At 41.1% G+C, this 20,179-nt stretch overlaps 1 protein-coding gene across 1 annotated transcript in view; it reads left to right on the top strand.

Annotated features, from left to right (window-relative positions):
* The first annotated feature begins 1,795 nt into the window (after nt 1-1,795).
* The window catches only part of plekhg4 (pleckstrin homology domain containing, family G (with RhoGef domain) member 4), a 60,727-nt gene continuing 42,343 nt past the window's right edge, over nt 1,796-20,179 (top strand). Inside the window, exon 1 of the mRNA XM_080883995.1 lies at nt 1,796-1,831. Within this exon, the coding sequence (XP_080740121.1) occupies nt 1,802-1,831 (30 nt within the window). The 5' untranslated portion in view covers nt 1,796-1,801. The remainder of the gene's footprint in view (nt 1,832-20,179) is intronic.

The raw sequence follows: 20,179 nt of genomic DNA, 5'->3' as shown, positions 1-20,179 counted from the left end.
CAAACACCAGACTTTCTACACAAACTTTCCAGAGCAATCTCAGGAGAGGGCTGCAAAAGTACAGTTTAACTGCGAGTTTAATAATCTTACAACCGGAGTTGTACTACCATGGTGAGGGTCCTGTACAGTCCAAGAGAGAGTTGCAGCAGCTTTCCTTCATGTTTGCTTCTTGGCGAAGAAGAAAAGGCCTTTCACAGATTCTGAAACAGTGAAATACTGCATGCTGGCTGTGGTGGATGCGGTGATAAGTGACGAAAAAATTAAAGTAAGTGTGACATCTGCTATAAAAAACGTACCCCTGTCAGACAGTTCGTAGAGATGAAGTTCTGGCGTCAAACGAGTTTGAAATGCTGTTAGATGACCTGAGGAAAACTGATGTAATATCTATAGCAGGAGATGGGTTCACAGACAGAACTGATAATGCACAGTTGTGCATATATGTCCGTTTTTTTTGGATGGGAAATTGCTCGGCTTGCTACCGTTAGAGGGACACACAGCTGGCGAAATAATGTTTGAGAAGATTTCAGCTCTTTTTGAGGAAAATGGTCTGGATATGAAGCGTGTCTGTATACTTGTGACGGATGGGGCTCCATCCATGGCAGGAAAAGTGAGTGGTCAGCAAAATATTTATTTTAATTTGAAAGGGAATTATCAAAATGTATTTTTTATTATTTCAAATGTGCAAAAAAAATAGTTTAGTTATAGCTCCCCTTTTTTAAATGGACCTTTTGGTGTGCATTTGTGAGGTCACCAGATTAACAGGGGAAAAAGGAATAAAAAAAAATTACTTGTTTTTCAATACAATTGTGTGGGTTTGAAATTGATCATGATCTGCTGCTTACTGGCTGCAAAAAAATATCTGGCCCAGATAAATTCCTCGGTTTGAAAATCTGGCCCAACTAACTTCTTAGTTGAATAGCCATGCTGTAGAGCCTGAGCATGGTGATGTACCTGGAGCTGATGGTCTGGATCAGTAAAGTGGGAATTTATTTGGCTTTAATGTGTTTGTTCATTTGTTGTAAAACTCTCACACATCCAGCCTTTTGTAGCAGCTGTGGTGTGAATCCTGTGCTGCCTCTTTGAGCTCTCCCTCTGTGTTGGTGTTCAGCAGCATTCGGCTGTACTATTTAAAGGTTTGATTTACTGTCCCAAGAATGTCCTCTTAACTGCTGCCAGCACCTTCAGGCCGTGTGTGTGTGTGTGTGTGTGTGTGTGTGTGTGTGTGTTAGTGTTATCAGCTGTTTGGTAAATCCAGAGAATCTGATAGAGACTCGCATGCTTCAAATGGAGAAGGGGGAGAGAGGGGAGAGAGCCGGGGGTGGAGCTGGATGAGCCTGCAGGCTTGATTTTTGTCAGGCAGCTTCTCTGCGAACACATGCATGGAGCTTCGCTGGCTCTGCTAGCTCTGCTGTCACAGCTCAGCTACTCTCTCAAGATCTGGAGTGTCTTTGAGTTTCAGTTTGGATTAACTTTGTCCTGAGAGCAGGAGAGTGGGCGTCGTGCTGCAAACACAGGGTGAGTGAGTGCCTTTCAGCTGTCAGCCTGCTTCTTCTCCTGCTGTTTCTGCACACTGTGCTGGCTTTATCTGCAGCTTTTTCGTGCTTCTCCCAGGAGTTCTGCAGTTCCAGTCGGTGTGCTGCAAGATGGCTTTATTCACAATCAAAAAAAGGGAAAAGATTGTTTTTAATGTTGTTTGAAATATGTGAATAGCACAGCTGAACGGTTACAGTCTCATCTTTGTTTGCAGAATGTCTGAATATATCCACAGATGAGTAAAAACAGATGAAATTCTCTCTTTCTGATGGAACGTATGTCAGATCCTCCCTTTCAGGTAAAATTGTTGATGTTTTCTGTTCTGGTTGACATTAAAAGACTGTTTAAACCTGAATCGAGGCAGATGGAGCCATCAGTCGCCCTCCCTGTGATAAATACAGTGAACAAAATGGAAAAGAACTGAAAGAAAACATCTGTTTACTCCTTCAAAGTTTATGGCTCTGGGAATTCCTGGAATATCAGGCAAGTTTTGCAAGAGATGTTTTCCAGACAGGTAAAAGTGCTAATTTGTGTGACCAGCGGTGCGTGTGAAGAGTTTTCACAGCTGATTTCACTGTTGTGTTGCAGTCTGTTGGGTCTTTTTTTTCTTTCTTTTTTTCTCCTGTCCAACTGGAGCAGAAACAAATGTGTTGTGCAGCTTTTATGAGCCATAAAACAACATTAACATTGATGTTGATGGAAGAGAGAAGCTTCCATAAGTGATTCCAGACTGAGTAAAAAGGGAAAAGCCTTTAAATCAAATCTTGATTTGTTGACTTTATTATATTCTGCTTTTCTTCCACTTTGATGTGCAGCTTGTGTTTTATCCAGCTGCTGTCCTGTGGTGCAGAAATGAAAGTGTGTGGTTTTGGAGAAGCTGTTCGAGGTGTCAGACGTTCAGCGCGAACAGTCCGAGAATTGCAGGCAGAGATTAGCTCTGCAGCCTCATGTAGGAGCCAAAATGGAGGTTGAGTGCAACCCCGTCCTCCACCTCGGGGGCTGGCCAGTTTTTATTTGCGGTTGCTTGGATTCAAGCTCTTACTGTGATTACAGATTAGATTTAGGGCATCTAAAGTGCACGACTGGTTTTAGTTGTTATTGCTTGGGAGTTAGCTTTAATTGTTTAACAGGAATGCACTGATGCATCAGCCTGTCTGCAAATAAGATGGCATTTACTGCTGGGATTGAAAGTGCTTTGAAATTAAAAAGCTTCATAGCCACACTGCTATGACACACGTAACATGACATGTGAGTTTGCGCTCACACTAAAGGCCAGCAAGACAAAACGATTCAAGACGGAGAGCAGCAGATAATTCAGTTTGAGGAAAACTGGGGGAAATCTTCAAAGACTGTATGATGAATGTGTGTCTCATTTGTTTTATATTACAATCCCTAAATCCATGGCTCAAAGCAACCTCGCATATAAGATGCCACAACGCTGCTGTTCACCACATCATGATTATAATAAACAGAAGAAGAAGCAAACAAAGGAGTAAGAAGACCATGAGCCAAACGGTTAATTCGTCTCAACATTTTCAAATCCCTACAGGTGTTCCCTAGGGATCTGTCATATTTAGTATCAATCTACTCCAAAACTTTCTCAAACTGAGCAGTGATAAAATCCGAGGTTCTCCTCAGTGCCACCAAACTCCAGCTTTCAGTGTCATGCTTGATGGCACGCTTTCTTTCCAAGCTCAGTACTGCTGTCCTCATTCGCACTGTGATCGCGTCCCACATTGATTAGTGCAACTTCCTCTAACCAGAGCTCCATACCACTTCATCACCAAAGCTCCTTCCTTACTCATATTATTATTATTTTTTTAAACTCAAGATAAAACTCATATGCATCCACAGCACATCAGCGTTGTGTCGGTTTCACTGGTTCATTGGCTCACAGAAGTGGCAGTAATGGTTTCTGCCATCTGATGTTGGATCAGAGGCAAACCGCCCTCTCCTGTAGGATTTCTGTGTGGTGTGTGTGTGAGGCTGACTGATGATCTGCACCTCAATCTCTGGTCTCTCCTCTTTACAGACGCTGAAGCCGTAATACAGTTTCAGGAAAAGTCAAACACGCTCTTGTTAAACATTTTTTCTAAGACCTTTATTCACTAAATGCATCAACTTACCCTGAGATGAACCTTCAAACAGCCCTCTGAAGATCTCAAAGTGGGGGCTGGAATAACTGTAGTTACAAATTTATCACATCTCACACAAGTCTCCACAAAGTTAGAAGCACACAGCAATTCTCACTGAGGCGGTTAAAAAAATGTGAGTGGGGTAATTGGCTGGAGGCTGCAAAGCTGCTGCAGGTGGGTGCTTGCCTGTGTGTGTGTGTGTGTGTGTGTGTGTGTGTGTGTGTGTGTGTGTGTGCTGATTAAAGAGCTGCTGAGGTGATGGATCAGAGAGCACAACTTTGCAGGCTGACCATGTGTTTCCTGGTTTTCTTCAGTTTGTAACTGAGGTTTTTAAAAATAAAGTGATTTCATGGCCAAAAATATTTATCACGATATATATTCGAAAATTTGCGATAACAATATAACTGACGATATAATTGACGCGAGACAAAATACTTTACAACTTCGCAACTTTATTAGTACAAAAAACCCCACCAAAATATCAATGTATTTTCACTTAAACAAGCAGCTGTTTTTATGTGCATTAAAACTATATAAAAATTCAACAGTGCAATCACTCCGCGAGGTTCCTGACTACGGTACCCGCAATGCTCCGACAGTCCATCAAGTGGTGCGGCTTCGTAGCTTACCAAAGTCGTACTAAAACATTTTTTGACAGATTTCTGAGCGCAGTGTTCCGCATAAAATCGGTTCAAGGTCAGTAAGCACAACCAGAATTCATACATAAGGCACACCGGATTATAAGGGGCACTGTCGATTTTTCAGAAAATCAAAGGATTTTAAGAGCGACTTTCCAAAAAACACGGTAATAATGACGGCTCGCTTGCATGCATTGCTTTCAAAAATTGTGCTTTGGTGCATATCTCACAGACGAAAGCCAAACCAGTTCCACACCACTGAGGTTGCACATTTTTTACAAACCAATTCTGGTTCATATGTTTCATACAACGATCCTCTTTCGCCCTTCTCATTCTCCGTCGCCACCATGCTTTTTCCGCCATATGTGTATGAAAACAAAGGCACTGCATATGCACGTTTGACACTGTTGATCATCTTATTTTGTTACATATATTAAACCACTGGGTGGGTGTATCGGGTACCGCATTGGAATGGTTTAAATCCTATTTGTCAACTCGATCTTTCTCTGTGGCTACCTCTAAGTTCAGATCCTCTGTCAGCTCTCTTGCCTTTGGGGTGCCTCAGGGCTCTGTCTTGGAACCGTTATTGTTTTTTGTTGTATTTACTCCCTCTTCTGCAACTTCTTAGCTCTTTCTCTGATATTTCATATCATTGTTATGCAGATGATATTCAGCTATAGATCTCTTTTAGGCCACCTGATGTTTCTAAGCTCCAAATCTTGCAGTCCTGCAGATTGGATGGCTGATAATTACCTTCAACTAAATGCTGATAAAACGGAAGTCATTGTCTTTGCTCCTGAGAAATTTGTTCCCCTCGTGGTTAAAAATCGAGGCCCTCTTGCTTCTTATATTAAATCCTCCATTAGGAACCTTGGTGTTACACTTGATCCAGCTCTGACGCTGGACACACACGTCAAATCTTTGGTTCGCTCTTGTTTTTACCATTTAAGAAATATCGCTGAGTCCCATTGTGTCATGTTCCGAATTGGAAATGATTATTCATGCTTTTGTTTCATCTCGCTTAGATATTGTAATTCCTTGTTTACTTGCTTAAGTAATGCCTCCCTGGAACGACTGCAGGGTGTTCAAAATGCTGCGGCTAGGCTTCTGATAAAGCATCACAAATACTCCCATGCCACTCCCCTGCTGATTCAACTGCATTGGCTCCCTGTCAAGTTCAGGGTCTATTTTAAGATCATAATCATGACTTATAGGGCCCTGCACGGTGTAGCTCCAACTTACATAAGTGATCTTCTTCTTCCTTATCACCCCAGCAGGCCCCTGAGGTCTTGTGACCAGGGGTTGCTGGTTGTCCCGCATACAAGGTTAAAAACAGAAGGTGACAGAGTGTTTGTATCAGCGGCTCCCAGACTCTGGAATTCGCTCCCTTTGAGTTTGAGATCTGTGGACTCAGTCACGTCTTTTAAAAAGCAGTTAAAAATGTATCTGTTTAAACTTGCTTTTGGTTGATTTTATTTTGTTTTGTCTGTTTTCTGCCTCTGTAAAGCACTTTGTGATTTTTATCTTGAAAGGTGCTATATAAATAAAATTTTACTTACTTACGTTTTACCCATATTCTATCGCAATATTTCATTTTCTTATCATTGCCTAACGTTATACCGGTATTACCGTGAACGGTATGACATGGCCCAGCCCTACTCGTTCCCTCCTTATTGTAGTTATTAATTGCATAATTCCATTCTAATTTCAAATAAAATACAGTGAAGTTCTGTTTAAGCATAGGGGAATTATGCTTTTAGTCGTCAGCTGTATTGTAAATTGTTGACAAATGTGAATTCTCTGATACACGAAATATAAGTAGAAGGCAGTTTTTTGTGTTTTTTTTGTACTGGTGTCTTTGAGGCTGTGACATTTAGGGCTGCTCGATTATGGCAAAAATGATAATCACGATTATTTTCACTGAAATTGAGATCACGATTATTTGACGATATTTATTTAACCCTTTAAGACCTACCATAGAACCAAGTCCGGCAGAGCTTATATTATTATTTTTTTTTTTTACATGTTGTAGTGCCATTTGTGGGAGCATTTCAAGTTGCTATACATCAATACAACTGTTATAGCCCATATTTTAATAATATGCATGTATTAAGTCCATAGTAACTACATTAATTGCAAAAAAGTGCAACAAACTACAAAAAAATTGAAAATCGTTTTTGTTTTTTTACATATATTTCTTGGAGAAATTTAAGAGGTGTATCCCTCAAAACTTTAAATACAAAAAAGTTGCAAAAAATAGTTTACAACAACAGGAAATTTATTTTGAGTGTCTTTATAGTTTTATTTTGGAGACACAGCAATTTTTATATACTGCAGGAAAAACAAAAAAACAATCCTATGATGCAAATTTGCAAAGAAAACAGCATGTGCATCAAAATAAACTATTTCCAGCAGTGCAATTCGAGTTCTAAGCATCACAGAAACTATTCAGAAAAGTCAAACATGACTTATGAAAACACCAGTATAGGCTTTTAAGGCCTACAAGTAAAAAAAACTACATTTTCCGCGAAAATGACGTCACTTCCGGTTTCAGGCAGGAAATGCGATAGTTCGTGTTGACGTCTTTTTCAATGTGGGAAGTGTTACGAACATCTGATCGGATCGGCAAAGCTTCTGGAATATTATGTTTTTGTTCCTGCAAGCGCATTTCATGCAATTTTTATTTTTTAAAACGAAAACGTAAAATCTCCGTTTTTAAAAATACCCGTGTACGTGTGGACGTAGCCTTTAGCAGATACTGATCTTATCTGGCCAGCCTCATGTGTCACACACAGTATCTGAGAGGAAACCTGACTGCTGGAAGTCAGACTATAGTCTTAGATATCATTATTTAAATTATTATTCTTTATTCTTTTATTTGATTTAAGTATAACAGTTTTCTGCAGACTGATTTAAGAAGAAGAAAAAGAAAAAAAGTGTAGCTGATGGTTGAAGACAAAAATACTTCCATGTGTGATGATTGCAATATCCCCAAACCGTCACATCATCTAACAACTTCAGTTAGGCATTTCTTTGTTTAAGTTTAGGTGTCTGGTAGTCATGTCTCAAGACGTTGTGACGCGTTCTGCCTCATTTTTCCCAAATAAATGTTTGAAAAATTCACATTTTTGTTTACAGGCAGCATCCACGGACTCAAAGTGTACGTAACACTTTAACACTGACAGCTTTTGTGACGGAGAGCTAAAATTCCACACAGTCTCATGATATATAAACTCTTAACTTCATGCAGTCTTTAGCTGCAGGAATGATAAATTAGGAAAACAGATTAAAATATTTGCCTTTTTTTTGTTAGTACTTTCATTGGCTCAATGTGATCATAGTAACCAGGCTTGTTAATATTGTGATTGGCTCATTCTTTGTAATAATATATTTACAGTTGTTGATCCCCACAGTTTCACACAGGAACTAGAACTATCCATATATATCTATCGAGATCTATCGATCTATCGAGATCTATCTATATGAGAGACGTGAAGGAAAAGCAGAAACCTGAAAGCTGTGTTCATTTGTATACAGGCCTTTGGTTTGTCTGGATACTAGCCGTGGTGTCTCCCCCCCCCCCCCCCCCCCCCCCCCCCCCCCTCATGTGCACTGAGCTGTATAATGAAGTGCGAGTCACACCCACGACCTTCACTTCACCTCCTGCTCCCACTAATGAGGGAAAAGTCTGGAGGTTTCTCTTTGTCCTGGCCTGTATTAAAAAGTAGGCCTGTGTATCCAAACTTCAAATGCTCTGAAGACCCCCACAGACCCCCACGGACCCCCTGTGTCAGTGTTTAATGTATAAATCAATGAGTCTCTCAGACAGGAAACTGTCTTCCTGCTCCTCCTCTGACTCTGGGGGCAAATTGATCATTAGCTTTACATCAGTTGAAAAGTAACCATGTTCACAGATGCTGCAGAGCTGCTCCTGCTCTTTGTTTGATCTGCTGCACACATGATGAGTATGTTGAATAGTTTGAGTTTACCTGACCCGCTCACTAACTAACCGTATATTAACTTCAGTCTGCACTCATGCTGCTGCAGCTTCCTTTGATTTCCTCCTCAGAAGCCTCAGAGCACCTCCTCCCCTTCTCTGTGCACCCATAATGCTTTGTGTCATCATGTAAGGAATCAGAAGCTCTTTTCTTTGTTGAACCGTAAGAAATCAGTCATCTTTTATTTACCGTATGTTTTAAGTGCATCATAGCTTCTGTGCGGGGGGGAAAGGTTTTATATGTGCAGCTTGTTAAGCCACAGGTTACCGAAATAACTGAGTAACCTGCAAACAACTTGGCTTTGTCCCAGGAATGTGCATGTATACATTAGGTGATTTATATAAATGTTGGTTATATGAATTTGATTCTACTGCTGCAGTTATAACCACACACCAAGAATACTTGTTCAATCAGTCAAATTAATTTGAATTTGATCTGTGACAAACTGAAGATATTTAAATATTAGAGGTCTAGTGTGTAGCCATCACCTAAAAAATAAACAGGAGCACTGAGAGCACGCTCTGTCATGAAATAGTTAGCTTGAATTCAAATATTTATCTTACCACTCTTTGGACTAAATCACCAGATTAATGATTTTCTGCTGCATTAATCAGGTGACCTTTTTGCAACTTTGCAGGGTTTTGCCTTTTATAATTTTAATGTTCTTTGTGGATTTTTGATCAGTTTTTTTTCATCACCTACTCCCCACGAGTAGGTGGCATATGATCCTGAAAGACATAAAAATAAGAAAACAATTACCCAAAGTTATGTTTGAGTGTCCTTTAACCTCCTGACAGCTCTAATGGAAAACGTTTATTTTGTTGAAAGCTTTTTGCTAAAATAAATAAATAAACAAATACACAATATTCTTTTTTTAAGTTGGAAAATCCTTAGTCACAGCAGTTAAGACAATAAAAAGCTTAATAAAAGGGCATGTACTTCAATAATATAAAATAAGACATACTGTATAAGAAAATGGATATCAAGGTGAAAACTAATCTCAAATCAAAACTGCAAAAAAACTTCAAATGAGGGAAAATTTAAATAAAATAAGTAATATTTTACTCTCAAATTCGGATGAGCAAAAGTAAACAGATAAAATTCACATTTCAAATAAACAGATGTTCACCTGAGTGGTGCACAGCTAAATGAGTAAGAGAACACGCTAAATGACATAAAACAAATGTTAGTTCTTTCTTTCTTTTTTTTTTTTTTAAAGCGAAAGGCTAAAGAGCTGAAATTGGTTTTAAATTGGTTTTAAAAATGTCAGAGGAGCAAATATAATGTGCAAATATAATCTGAGGCCTGTTTGTGCAGCTGGGGCTCTGGAGTCAGAGCTCAGTGAGTGACTGATGAGATTTTAAACTGGAGAAACATGTCATTTTCATGCAACAGCCTGAAGGAAAACATAATAAAACCGTATGCTGTGCAGTCACGTGAGCACTGCGTCTTCTGTGAGCGTTCGACTGAGCGCTGCAGGCCCTGTGGAGCCGAGTGGGATGTGGAAGGTAAACAGGATTCATTTAACCCTGATGGAAACAGGAGTGTTTGAACAGGATTCACATTAATCTTCCTTTTGTTCTCCTTCCATCGGGTGTGTTTGTTTGTCACATTGGAAACATTCATCAACTGTCTCCATCACAGAAACCTCATTATGTGCTGAAGCAGCTGTCTGTTATTGTGTGGACCACCATTCTTCAGCCGAGCACACATACACAGGGTCAGGGTCACGGTTAATGGGTCGGCACTGAATTACTCACAGGTGATGGAGCTCCAGTTACTGTACGTGTATTAAAAGCACAGCCAGCAAAATGTTTGTTTAGACTTAAGCTACAACACTCGAGTCCTTCAGTCTGCTGTTTTATGCCTTGGAGTCTGACTCGGACTGATGTCAATAACCGCGATTAGTCTTTTCCTGGCTCGAAATCAGTGTTTGGAGAGTGTTTTTAACATGGTTGGTCCTTGATTGGTATCTAATTTAAGTCTGCATTTTACTGCCACTTCTGCCCATTTGATAAATACGTAAATATATTTAGGTTTGGGTAAACCAAAGGATGAAGACACAGTTTCTTGCACAGTTTTCTTCCCTTTGGTCAAAGGTGAAAACCACAAATTTTCTTAATGTGAAAAAACTGTGGATTCTTATTTTGTTGAATATGAGGAATGGGGTGCAGGACCTTTTTCAGTGCTGAGGAATGTGTTGAAGCCCGAGGTGGAGCTGTTTGATCCACGTCTGCTGACCCGTTCATGTTGTCTCAACTAATCCAGTGAAAGCTTCTACACCCATTCATGCAGTCTTATTTAGCTGTGTACTCTGCGGTCATGAGTCACTGACGCTGACTGATGCTCTGTGTGCTCATGTGCAGGTCTGCTGAGCTCACCTGTTTGTCTCAGGTGAGAGGGTGTGCTGGAAGGCGTGTGGCCCGGTAACAATGTGACGGTGTAAGTGTAAGCAGGAGTAGGCGTATAACGGTTCCTGTGTCCGGGCCACGGTGTGGTCATGCGTGCAGTTTAAAATTAAAGTGGAATTGTGTCACTGTTGTTTCATGTTATACCTCTTCATTTTAGTGTTGGTTATTAAAGAGGGCCAGTTATGATGATCTTGAACTGTCTTTTTACTCTGAAACTCCACTAAAGCATCTTTGTTTTTGCACATCACTGCAGACTTGAACTAGTCTTGATTTGAGGCGTCACAGATGTGAGGTTTCTCCTGCCTGGTGCATAAACCACCAGTGAGTCAGTCTTGTGTGCCGCTTCCTGTCCTTAAGCCTGAAGGTAGGGCTGGGCGATATGACCCAAAATTCATATCTCGATATTTTTTTTTAAAGCCACAAGGTAAGAACAAAAAGAGTTCTTAGTCAAAGCTGTGTCCCAGATGTCACACGGGCACTTTTATTAACATAGAGCATAGATGTACATGAAAAAAACTACTCAAAAATAAATTGAGCATTTATTAAATAATAATGCTCCATAAATAAGAGAAAACTGTTGGTTTTGTGCATAACAAAGAGCTCACAATTGTGCAGTCAAAATGTAAACTAAAAGACGCTGAGCATAATAACAAAGACAGATTTCACAGCTGCTCTGTTCCCAAGTTCGTGACTGACAGCCTGGAGTTTGAAATCCGCTTCGTAACCATGTCTCTTAACAGGTGCCATTTATGGTCCTTATACACACACAGTAGGGTAATATTACGTTGAAGCACAGTACGTATCACTCCGCGAGGCTCCTCGGTAGCCGTAATGCTCCGACAATCCATCAAGCGGTGCAGCTCCGTAGCTTACCAAAGTTGTACTGAAACATTTTTTGACAGATTGCTGAGCACCGTGTTCCACATAAAATCGGTTCGCGGTCATCAAGCACATCAGAATTCATACATAAGGCGCGCTGTCAATTTTTGAGAAAATGAAAGGATTTCAGGCCGTGCATGCCGTTAGCGTGGTTAGCTCGTTAGCACGTTGACGCCGTCCAGCCCCACGCACGGGGCGATGCGCAGTAACTTGTTAACGGAGATTTGCCGTGTCCATCTTGTGGCTGCCTGCAGGTGAAGCGATGGGGGAGGAGGGGGAGTTGTGTTCAGTGAAGGAGAGGCGAGGCCGAGTAACGTTGTTTAGAGACAAAAGTGGACGAAAGAGAGGCAAACTTGTGGCCCACAACTATAATTATAATGTCCTGTGAAGGACATTTCTGGCTATGAAAACTGCGTTTCCAGCTATGGCAATTCATCAGGTTATGCACCATGGATTTGACCTTCAAGGTCAGGCTGTCCTCGTGGACTTTAACATCCCGAGGCAACCGAGAGACAACATTTAACGGTTAACCAGATACACCGACTTCCTGTTTTTCCTGTTTGCTTCCTTGCCTCTTCATCCATTCCCTGACAATGAAAATATCAAGTTGAACGAGCACCACACCATTGAGGAGACTCAGTGAAAGTGTTCCTGTGGACTAGGGCTGCCGCAAACAATTATTTTGATAGTCGACTAGTCACAGATTATTTTTGCGATTAGTCGACTAATCAGATCATCATCCATTGAACATAAAACGTACAGCTTATTGCACCAGCAGCATCTGCTCTTATATAACTATCATTAGCTTACAGCTTTAAGTGTTTAAGGTATGTGCTAACTAAAAATAAAGACAAGATGGTAGTTTATTAATTTTTAATGAAATTTGCAGATTGTCTCGGTGAAGTTTAATAAACTCCTTGCTATCTAAAATATAACAGGACACCGGAGTAAATTCTCCAGCATCTCACACTTCTGATAATCAGCTGTCTGCTTGACGTTTATTCAGCTGTGCAAAAACTATAACTTTAATCTCAGCCAAACCGATTTACTCAGGAACAAATAAAACACTGAAAAAAGCCAAACAACATTTTGAAGTTATCTAAGTGACTTATATATCATGTTTAACCTGAGTAGTGAAAGACGGCGGTGGGTTTGAAAACGATCTGCCGGGAGTCCGGTGTTCTCACGGCTCTAGTTAGCCTAGCCCCCGGCTAGCTATCGAGCTAGTGGGTAACAGACGTCTCCGAAAACGTCGGAGCGCTTTTGAAAATATGTGGTGTCCTGATAAACTGAGCAGATATTTGAGGTTTACACAGCTACATTCTCGCCTGAAAATACGTTAAACGTTTATTTTGTGACCCAGAAAGAATAATAAGAGTAATATTAAAACTAAGTAGCTGCCGCCATTGTTGGAAACTGAGCTGGGCTGCGCTATGAATTCTGGGACAGAGCTGCTTCTTCTTCTTCGGGGTTTAACGGCAGCTGGCATCCTTGTACACGCAGTGCTGCCATCTTCTGTTTAAGTCCGTTATTACACTCTTAAATCCTGCTACTTATTCCTGCGTCTTTTGTGATCTTACAAAGCTTCAAACGACGCGTCGACTATTAAATCAGTCGTCGACGATTTTGATAGTCGACGTAATCGTGACTAGCCGACTAATCGTCGCAGCCCTACTGTGGACCGTGTGTCGGTTTTTAAAAGTGGTCCCTCCCAAATTTAAATCTTTCACAGATTTTCCTCCTTATAGTTTCCTAACCGTTTGTTCTCACTTGCTGGTAAAACTCAGGTGTCGATTACATTCATGTTCATTTTAGGTAGAGACACGGCACTTGGTGATATTTGGCCTCTGGTCATAAGAGAGGCTGTCAGAGCTGCTAAACAGGGGCCTGCTGTGCTGTGAATGACTCACGCTGACTGTCTCTGTGTGCTGCAGCAGAAACATTACAGGTCACATCGCCGCCAGGACTTTCACATAAAAGAAGTTCCTGCATTTATTCAGACATGAGAGAACAAGTGAAGCTGCAGGAACATTTATGTAACAGGGGCTGAGAGGGGGTTTTGTTCCCCCCTCAGGCATTTGTTTAGAAGAGGAGCCCCCCAGATCCTGACACGTCTCCTGATCTGTGTTGTTAGCAGATAACTGAGCAATACTCCTCCAAGACACAGGGAAACGGGATATGTGTGAGACCTGCCTAAATCCCTCATCATTTATAAAAAAGGTGGGGCTAATAGAGCATAGATGCTTGTATCCTCCACCTGCGCACCTTTCGGATATGTTATGATCTTGTGTTTCCTGCAGAAATAGTTTGTGGTGGTAAACCTTGTCCTTTTCTTCAGTTTTAACTGTTTTCTCTTTCTTCCTTTTCTCTCCAGTTTAAATGAGTAGTATATTAGTCAACAGGAAACTTTTGTAGTGTATTTATGTGTAAATAAATCATATGCACACAATAACTAGAGGATCAATATTCAACTGCTTCTTCAGTCAGTTCATGGATGGACTCCAGATCCAGGTAGTGATGGTAGATTGTATTCTGCTCAGCAGGCGAACCTGTTCTCTGGAGGTTAAGTAGGAGTAGACCGAACCTGAACTATGGTCTCCAGCTGCACTCTTTTAATCTACGAGTAAAGAAAAATCTTCTGGAGAGCAGCTGAATGATATCAGACTGTCACAACAGCAACCTGATCAGCCTGCTGGTGGGAAACACTGGAAAGGGTAGGGCTGGCTGGTTACCAACTTTCAAAATAAGAGCGAGCAAGTAAAGTCTGTATGTAGGGAAATGCTGCTCAGAACAAACAGGTGGGTACCGTTCTCTGATTGGATCAAATTATTTAAAAGTTACCTCAAAGTAAAGGATGACTTTTTCTTTTACTGAAAGGTTAAAAATAAAGCCCGTTGCTGGTTCTGCTCTGGCATCTCTGTCTTTTGTTTTTCATTTGCCTGCGATTATACATGATGAATGACACAAGCAGATCTTCAGTCGCCACAATTCTAATTTGAAGGGAGAGCTGGGAATTCGAGGAGACCCTGGCAGAGTCCCCAGTGTTCCCATCATAAACGTCCGGGTAGTAGTGTTGGTGGTGGGGGGACTCCATGTCATCCTTTCAGAGCCTCAGCCATTGTGACCTTGCCAGTTTGTCTCTGTTTTCTACACACGGACGCTCTGAAAGCAGTTTTTCTCTGCAGCTCCTGGAAACCACAGACAGACTCCCAGCAGCACCCTGGAAACCAGCACAAACCCCTCGACCCTATGCTGGTCTCAGTGGTGCATCAGCTTCTCTGTGGAGTCCAGCTTCAGTGAACAGTTTGAGCACTGTGCAGGAGTCTAATATCAGGCACTAAAAACAGGCTTTAGGCTTTGTGTTTCCATTTTCTCTGACTATCAAACTGAATCGTGTGACATTCATGACCGGCTTAGTCACTTTAACATCTTAGAAACTGCAAAAATGACTCGCATTAATCTTCTCGAGCGTTGAGAACTTTGGGAAAACCCTTCATCGCTGTCACCATCAGCTGGTTTCTGGTCCAGTCTGAGCTGTCATCAGGTGACCTATATCAGCAGGAACTCTGCTTCAGGCATTGGCCCATTTCAGCATCTCACTAGCCCACTGCCATACATTATCTCTGACCCCCGACCCCAAACTCAGAGGTCTCTCTGCTGTGATGATAGCAGCAGCTGTTTGTCTCCAGCTGTGACCATCAACTTGTTTCAGACTGGAGGCTGTGGGAGTCAGTACAGTTCTGTATGGGTCTTTGTTCCCAGCCGGCAAACTGTTAGCAGTGCGGCGTCACATGTGGGACTTGTTAGGGCAGTAATGGATTCAGCAGAGGCCTCTAGTGCCCTTCAGTTCAGCCATTACTGTGCATTCACAAGGCAGATGTTTTTAACAGTGACCACATTCAGCCTCGGTGGCAGCAGGAGCCAAAAACGATCCTTCAGGACTTTTGATGCAAGCGTCCCTCGGTTACTGCTTGGAGTCAGCCGATGGACTCATCTGCAGCTGTTTTATACCTGATTTCAGTGAATACTTGTCAGAAACACTAGACATCCCAAAATTTGAGGAGACTGGAGAGCAAAAGGATTAATCACAGGACTGATAAATCAGCCGAATATTTCAGAGCATTTATTGATCGTCCGTGTTCTTGGACACATTTTCTCTGGGTTTACATGAAAACAAATAGCATGTCTGTTGTTTTCATTGTGGACACTTTGACCTGCTGGTGGAACTAAAACAAATCTTTTCGTGTGTGTGTGTGTGTGTGTGTGTAACTGAAATTCTTTGCATTGTTACTCAAACGTTCTACAACGTCTGAGAAAATGAGTGTGCATATTGTCCGTCTTGGCTTACTGTATTCAACATATGAATATAATTTTGGGCATCCTGAGCACACTCGATCTTATCTGATCTTGGAACCAAAGTGGGATGTTGCCTGTTTAGCACTCGCTCATAGACCACCTGGGAACTGTGCTGTAAGCTTAGGGGCGGCTGTTGGACGTCTGTTAGTCGGAAAGTTTGATCCACACTTCCTCCGGTCTGTGCCGCAAGATGCTGAACTCCTGGTTATCCCAGTGCATCCTTAATGTGTGTCTGAATAGGTAACTTTTGTTACTTTAGTGCACGAGTGGAAAATGTAATGTGATTAGAGTAATGCAGTAATTAACCAAACTGAGTCTTTTTAATAAGATTTGGGTGACTATTCTTTGCTGGGGAAAGGCTTTGCTCAAAAGGCTACAAGTGGAAAGTCTTTTCACAGGGGCTTTGCTTCATGTCTGTTCACAACAAAATTGACCTTTTTTAAACTTTTATTTAACAAAGAGGTCCTTTAATTTTTATTTTTTTTTGCCTCAAGGACAGAACATGAAGAGACACGAGACAAAAATAAGGACAAATCAGGACAAACAAGTAACTGAATACAAATACAGAGCCCAGCTTAGGAATGTCAGTATCATTCTTCAGTGCGAAGTAAAATGATACATGAAGGCTGAAGGTTGGTTTCTGCCATTATCAGTAAAACCGAACTGATCATAATGGAGTTGGGGCTGATAAACGACACCAGCTTTTTCCTGATACAGAACAAAGAGAAGACTTTAGAACAAACTGCGTCTGTTTGTATTATCAGAGTTTTAAAGTGGGGAAAAAAACGACACACGTCCACTCTAAAGAAATTAAAAGAGATAAAGTTAGCTTGGTATATTGTGTTACAGTTATCACTGTCTCATCAGTGTGCTGTGTTTATAGCTGGTAATACTGGAAAACAGGCCTGTCACATTCTGAGGAAGGTCCAAGTCACATTGACACAGCACTAAAAATCATGTTTTACTGTGTGGGAAGTTAAAATGAGCTGGAATTGGTTTAGAACGGCTTCTTTGAATCAAACTGTTTTAAGTCTCAGGAACACAATACAGAAAAATAAACCTGCTCGGAGCTATCAAGATTTCCCCTGACAGAGGATCTGTCCTCACCTGCTCCTTGTTGGGTTTTCCTGGGTTTTATTCTGCAGGTTGTGATGAAACTGGATTAACTTTGTTTGGTATTTAAATTATTTATTTGCAGTATTTGTAACTTGAATCTTGTTGATGTACCTTAAGTTCTGCCAGCAGAGAGTGACAGAGAGGTGAGGTGAGGAGGGCAGGGGGAGGATCCAGAGATGCATGATTGGCAGCTGGTGGGCGGGGCTTAACATGTGAGAGGCTAGACTGAGAGTTGCAGTGAATCAGACCTCACCGGAGGCGAGACACACGGCACACAGACAGACAGACGGGAAGAGAGGAGCTAAAATGGTCTTAAACTGGAATACACAGCGACTGACAGCACACTGCAAACATGGTAAGATCACACACTCAGTCTCCAACAGCAGTCTGCAGCACATTGTGTGTGTGTGTGTGTGTGTGTGTGTGTGTGAGTGTGTTTGTGTGTGTGTGTGGTTTGGAGCAGAGTCTGTGTTCAGCTGAAATAAACCTCTAAATTCAAACCTCTTGAGTTCTGAGTTCAGACTCGCAGCAAAACAGAGAAAAGCAGAATCATCTGTTGGTTCAGCAGTTTAAAATGTCCATGATTGAAAAAGCAAAACAAATGCAATAAAACGAGTATGTAACAGTTCACAAAGACAGCTAAAGTGCAGTAAATAAAAGCAGCAGTAATGGCTTTTTTGGATGCACATTTAGTTGGAGTCCCTGTCTTCACCCTCTTGTGTTTTTCCAAACTCTCAGATCTTTATTTTAAAGTTTTTAAGTGTCAGTTTGTGGTTGAAGGTTTCCATAAAAAACCAAAAAACAAACAACCCCCCCAAAATTATGTATACCAGGACCTTTGTGTGTCTTTAATGAAGAGCTGCAACAACGTGAGGGCTTTTCTCTAGCCTTCAGAGAAACCTGGGGTTAAATGTAAAATGTGGTGATGTTTAATGCATTTAGATGTTGTGGGCTGTCATGATGCTGGTTTGGATTGTACTCCTGTTTTGTCCCTCAGCTCCTCCTGAAATCGGTTGTTTGTTTTGGTCCTGTGGTCAGTGCGTCACCTCTCAGGATTTCCTTATAGGCTTTAAACCTAGTTTGGTTTTCTTACTGAGCTGTTAGTAGATTTGTAGTTTTATTATTGCTGTCAGTTATGACTATTTAGCATCAGATGGACTTTTACCAAAGTAAGATCATTAAGGCCACAACGTCTTAAACTTACTGTAAATGGGAGTCCTCCTCACACACAAGAATAATTATGGAGTTCCACAGGGTTCTATGCTAGGACCAATTTTATTTGCATTATGCATGCATTATATTATATTATTTGAAATAAAATACATTTTCATCATTGCTATGAAGATTATATCAAGCTCTATCGATCCATCAATCCACACAACACAAAGTGATTAGATAAATTGCAGGAATATCTTGCTAGCAACAAAGAGTGAGCTGCAAAGTGACTCACTACGAGTGACTCACTTCCTGTGTGGAAGCCCCTTCACAGTTAGGAAGGAGGATTATCCAGGTGGTGCTCATTGGTTAATGACTTAAAGTCACACGTTAGCCAGTAAGCATGCGGCTTCACTGTCTACCCCTCATTTGTCACAGCTAGTGTCACACCTAACATCAGGATGGCAATGGCACAAAAACATCTCTGCCTCGTAATGGATTTAACTGACTGCCTGTTTGTGTCATGCTATAGAAACGTTGTAGTCTGTGTGTAAAGATGGCTTTAATATGGGGGTGAACAGAAGAGTGGTTATCATTTATTTTATGGTAGAACACTTAAATTTGTACCTGTAGTGTTTTTGTAGTTTAGTTCACTCTGGGCTCATTAACTAACATCAGACCTGAGGAGCACATTTTATCACACTCAGAAGAAGGCGAGACAAAGTTTTAGTGAAAGTTCACAGTGTTGGTTTGACCTTCAGTTTGTTCCCAAAGAGCCACAGCAGCGTCCCTCCCTGCAGTACATCCCAGTGCCTGGGAAGTGTAAAAAGAAAAGAAGTGTAACAACACAAAACTGTTTGCCACAGATATCTCTGTCTTTCCCGTGAGCTCTTATTACACTGTACACTGTGAGGTTTCTCACTGCTGGCCAGAAAATTGTACAACATTCCTGTTTTTCCAGTTTTATTAAAGTGTAATAAACAGATCGCTTTGCCTGAACAAAATGCCTGGAACAAAAGTCAGAGGGTAAAAAAGTTTAGTTTATCAAAACCTGAAGACTTTCACGTTAAAGAAGTCCTTTCTTTCAGGGAGTTAAGAGCTTCCTGCTTTCCTGCAGCAGTGAAGTAAATGAAGTGGTGTTAAAAAAGGTGTTAAAAGCTTGTCTGCATGAATGCAGGGTTCCTCCTCCAATCACATTATAATTCAGTGGCTTTATATCAGGTTCACTGGGATTTGTTTGTGGTTTGTAAGTCTTAGAGGAGAAGCTGCTGAGTAAAATGTCATCTGTCGAAGCTTGGATTAACTCAAAATTAATGATCGTGATTTATTATGGACTGAAATGCTTTGCGGGCTTTCAGTGCTTCATTGTTAGACTTCAGAAATGTTGGCTCCCGCTGGAGGTCTTGCCCCTTTTCCTACTATTTTACCTGAGGATTAAATAAAAATAATAAAATTATGTGTGTGTGTGTATGTATGTGTATATATATATATATATATATATATATATATATATATATATGATTTTTATTTATTTTAAATGAAATATCTAAAAATACACAGATTTCTGTGAGGTAATGTGACACAGCCTTGGCTGTATGTGGACCAGTCGTAATAAGTCACCCTTCAAAGGTCCATTTTAATCCAGTAAAAGCCCTGATTGGTCACTCTTCATGACCAGAAGGCTTGAAAATAAGGCCCTGGATCTCATGTCCAGTCTGCTCCGATTGCCACAGTGCAACTTGGTAACAATGGAGATAAATAAGTGTGTGGCTGTTGTTTCAGTGAGTCACATTTTGGAGGCTGAATCACACACACACCTGAGCAGAGATGAAATGTTGTTGCCATGGAGGAGTGTGATTGGGTGTGTTTGACACAAAGGTGAAATATTGCGAGGCTGAAGAACACGTGCTCAGGCATGTTGGGGAACCATAAAGGTTCTGCAGGAGTTAGAACCAGGA

This window comes from Rhamphochromis sp. 'chilingali' (genome assembly GCF_963969265.1).
Source record: "Rhamphochromis sp. 'chilingali' genome assembly, chromosome: 6".
NCBI classification, from domain to species: domain Eukaryota; kingdom Metazoa; phylum Chordata; class Actinopteri; order Cichliformes; family Cichlidae; genus Rhamphochromis; species Rhamphochromis sp. 'chilingali'.
This window is presented reverse-complemented; position numbering and strand designations above follow the sequence as displayed.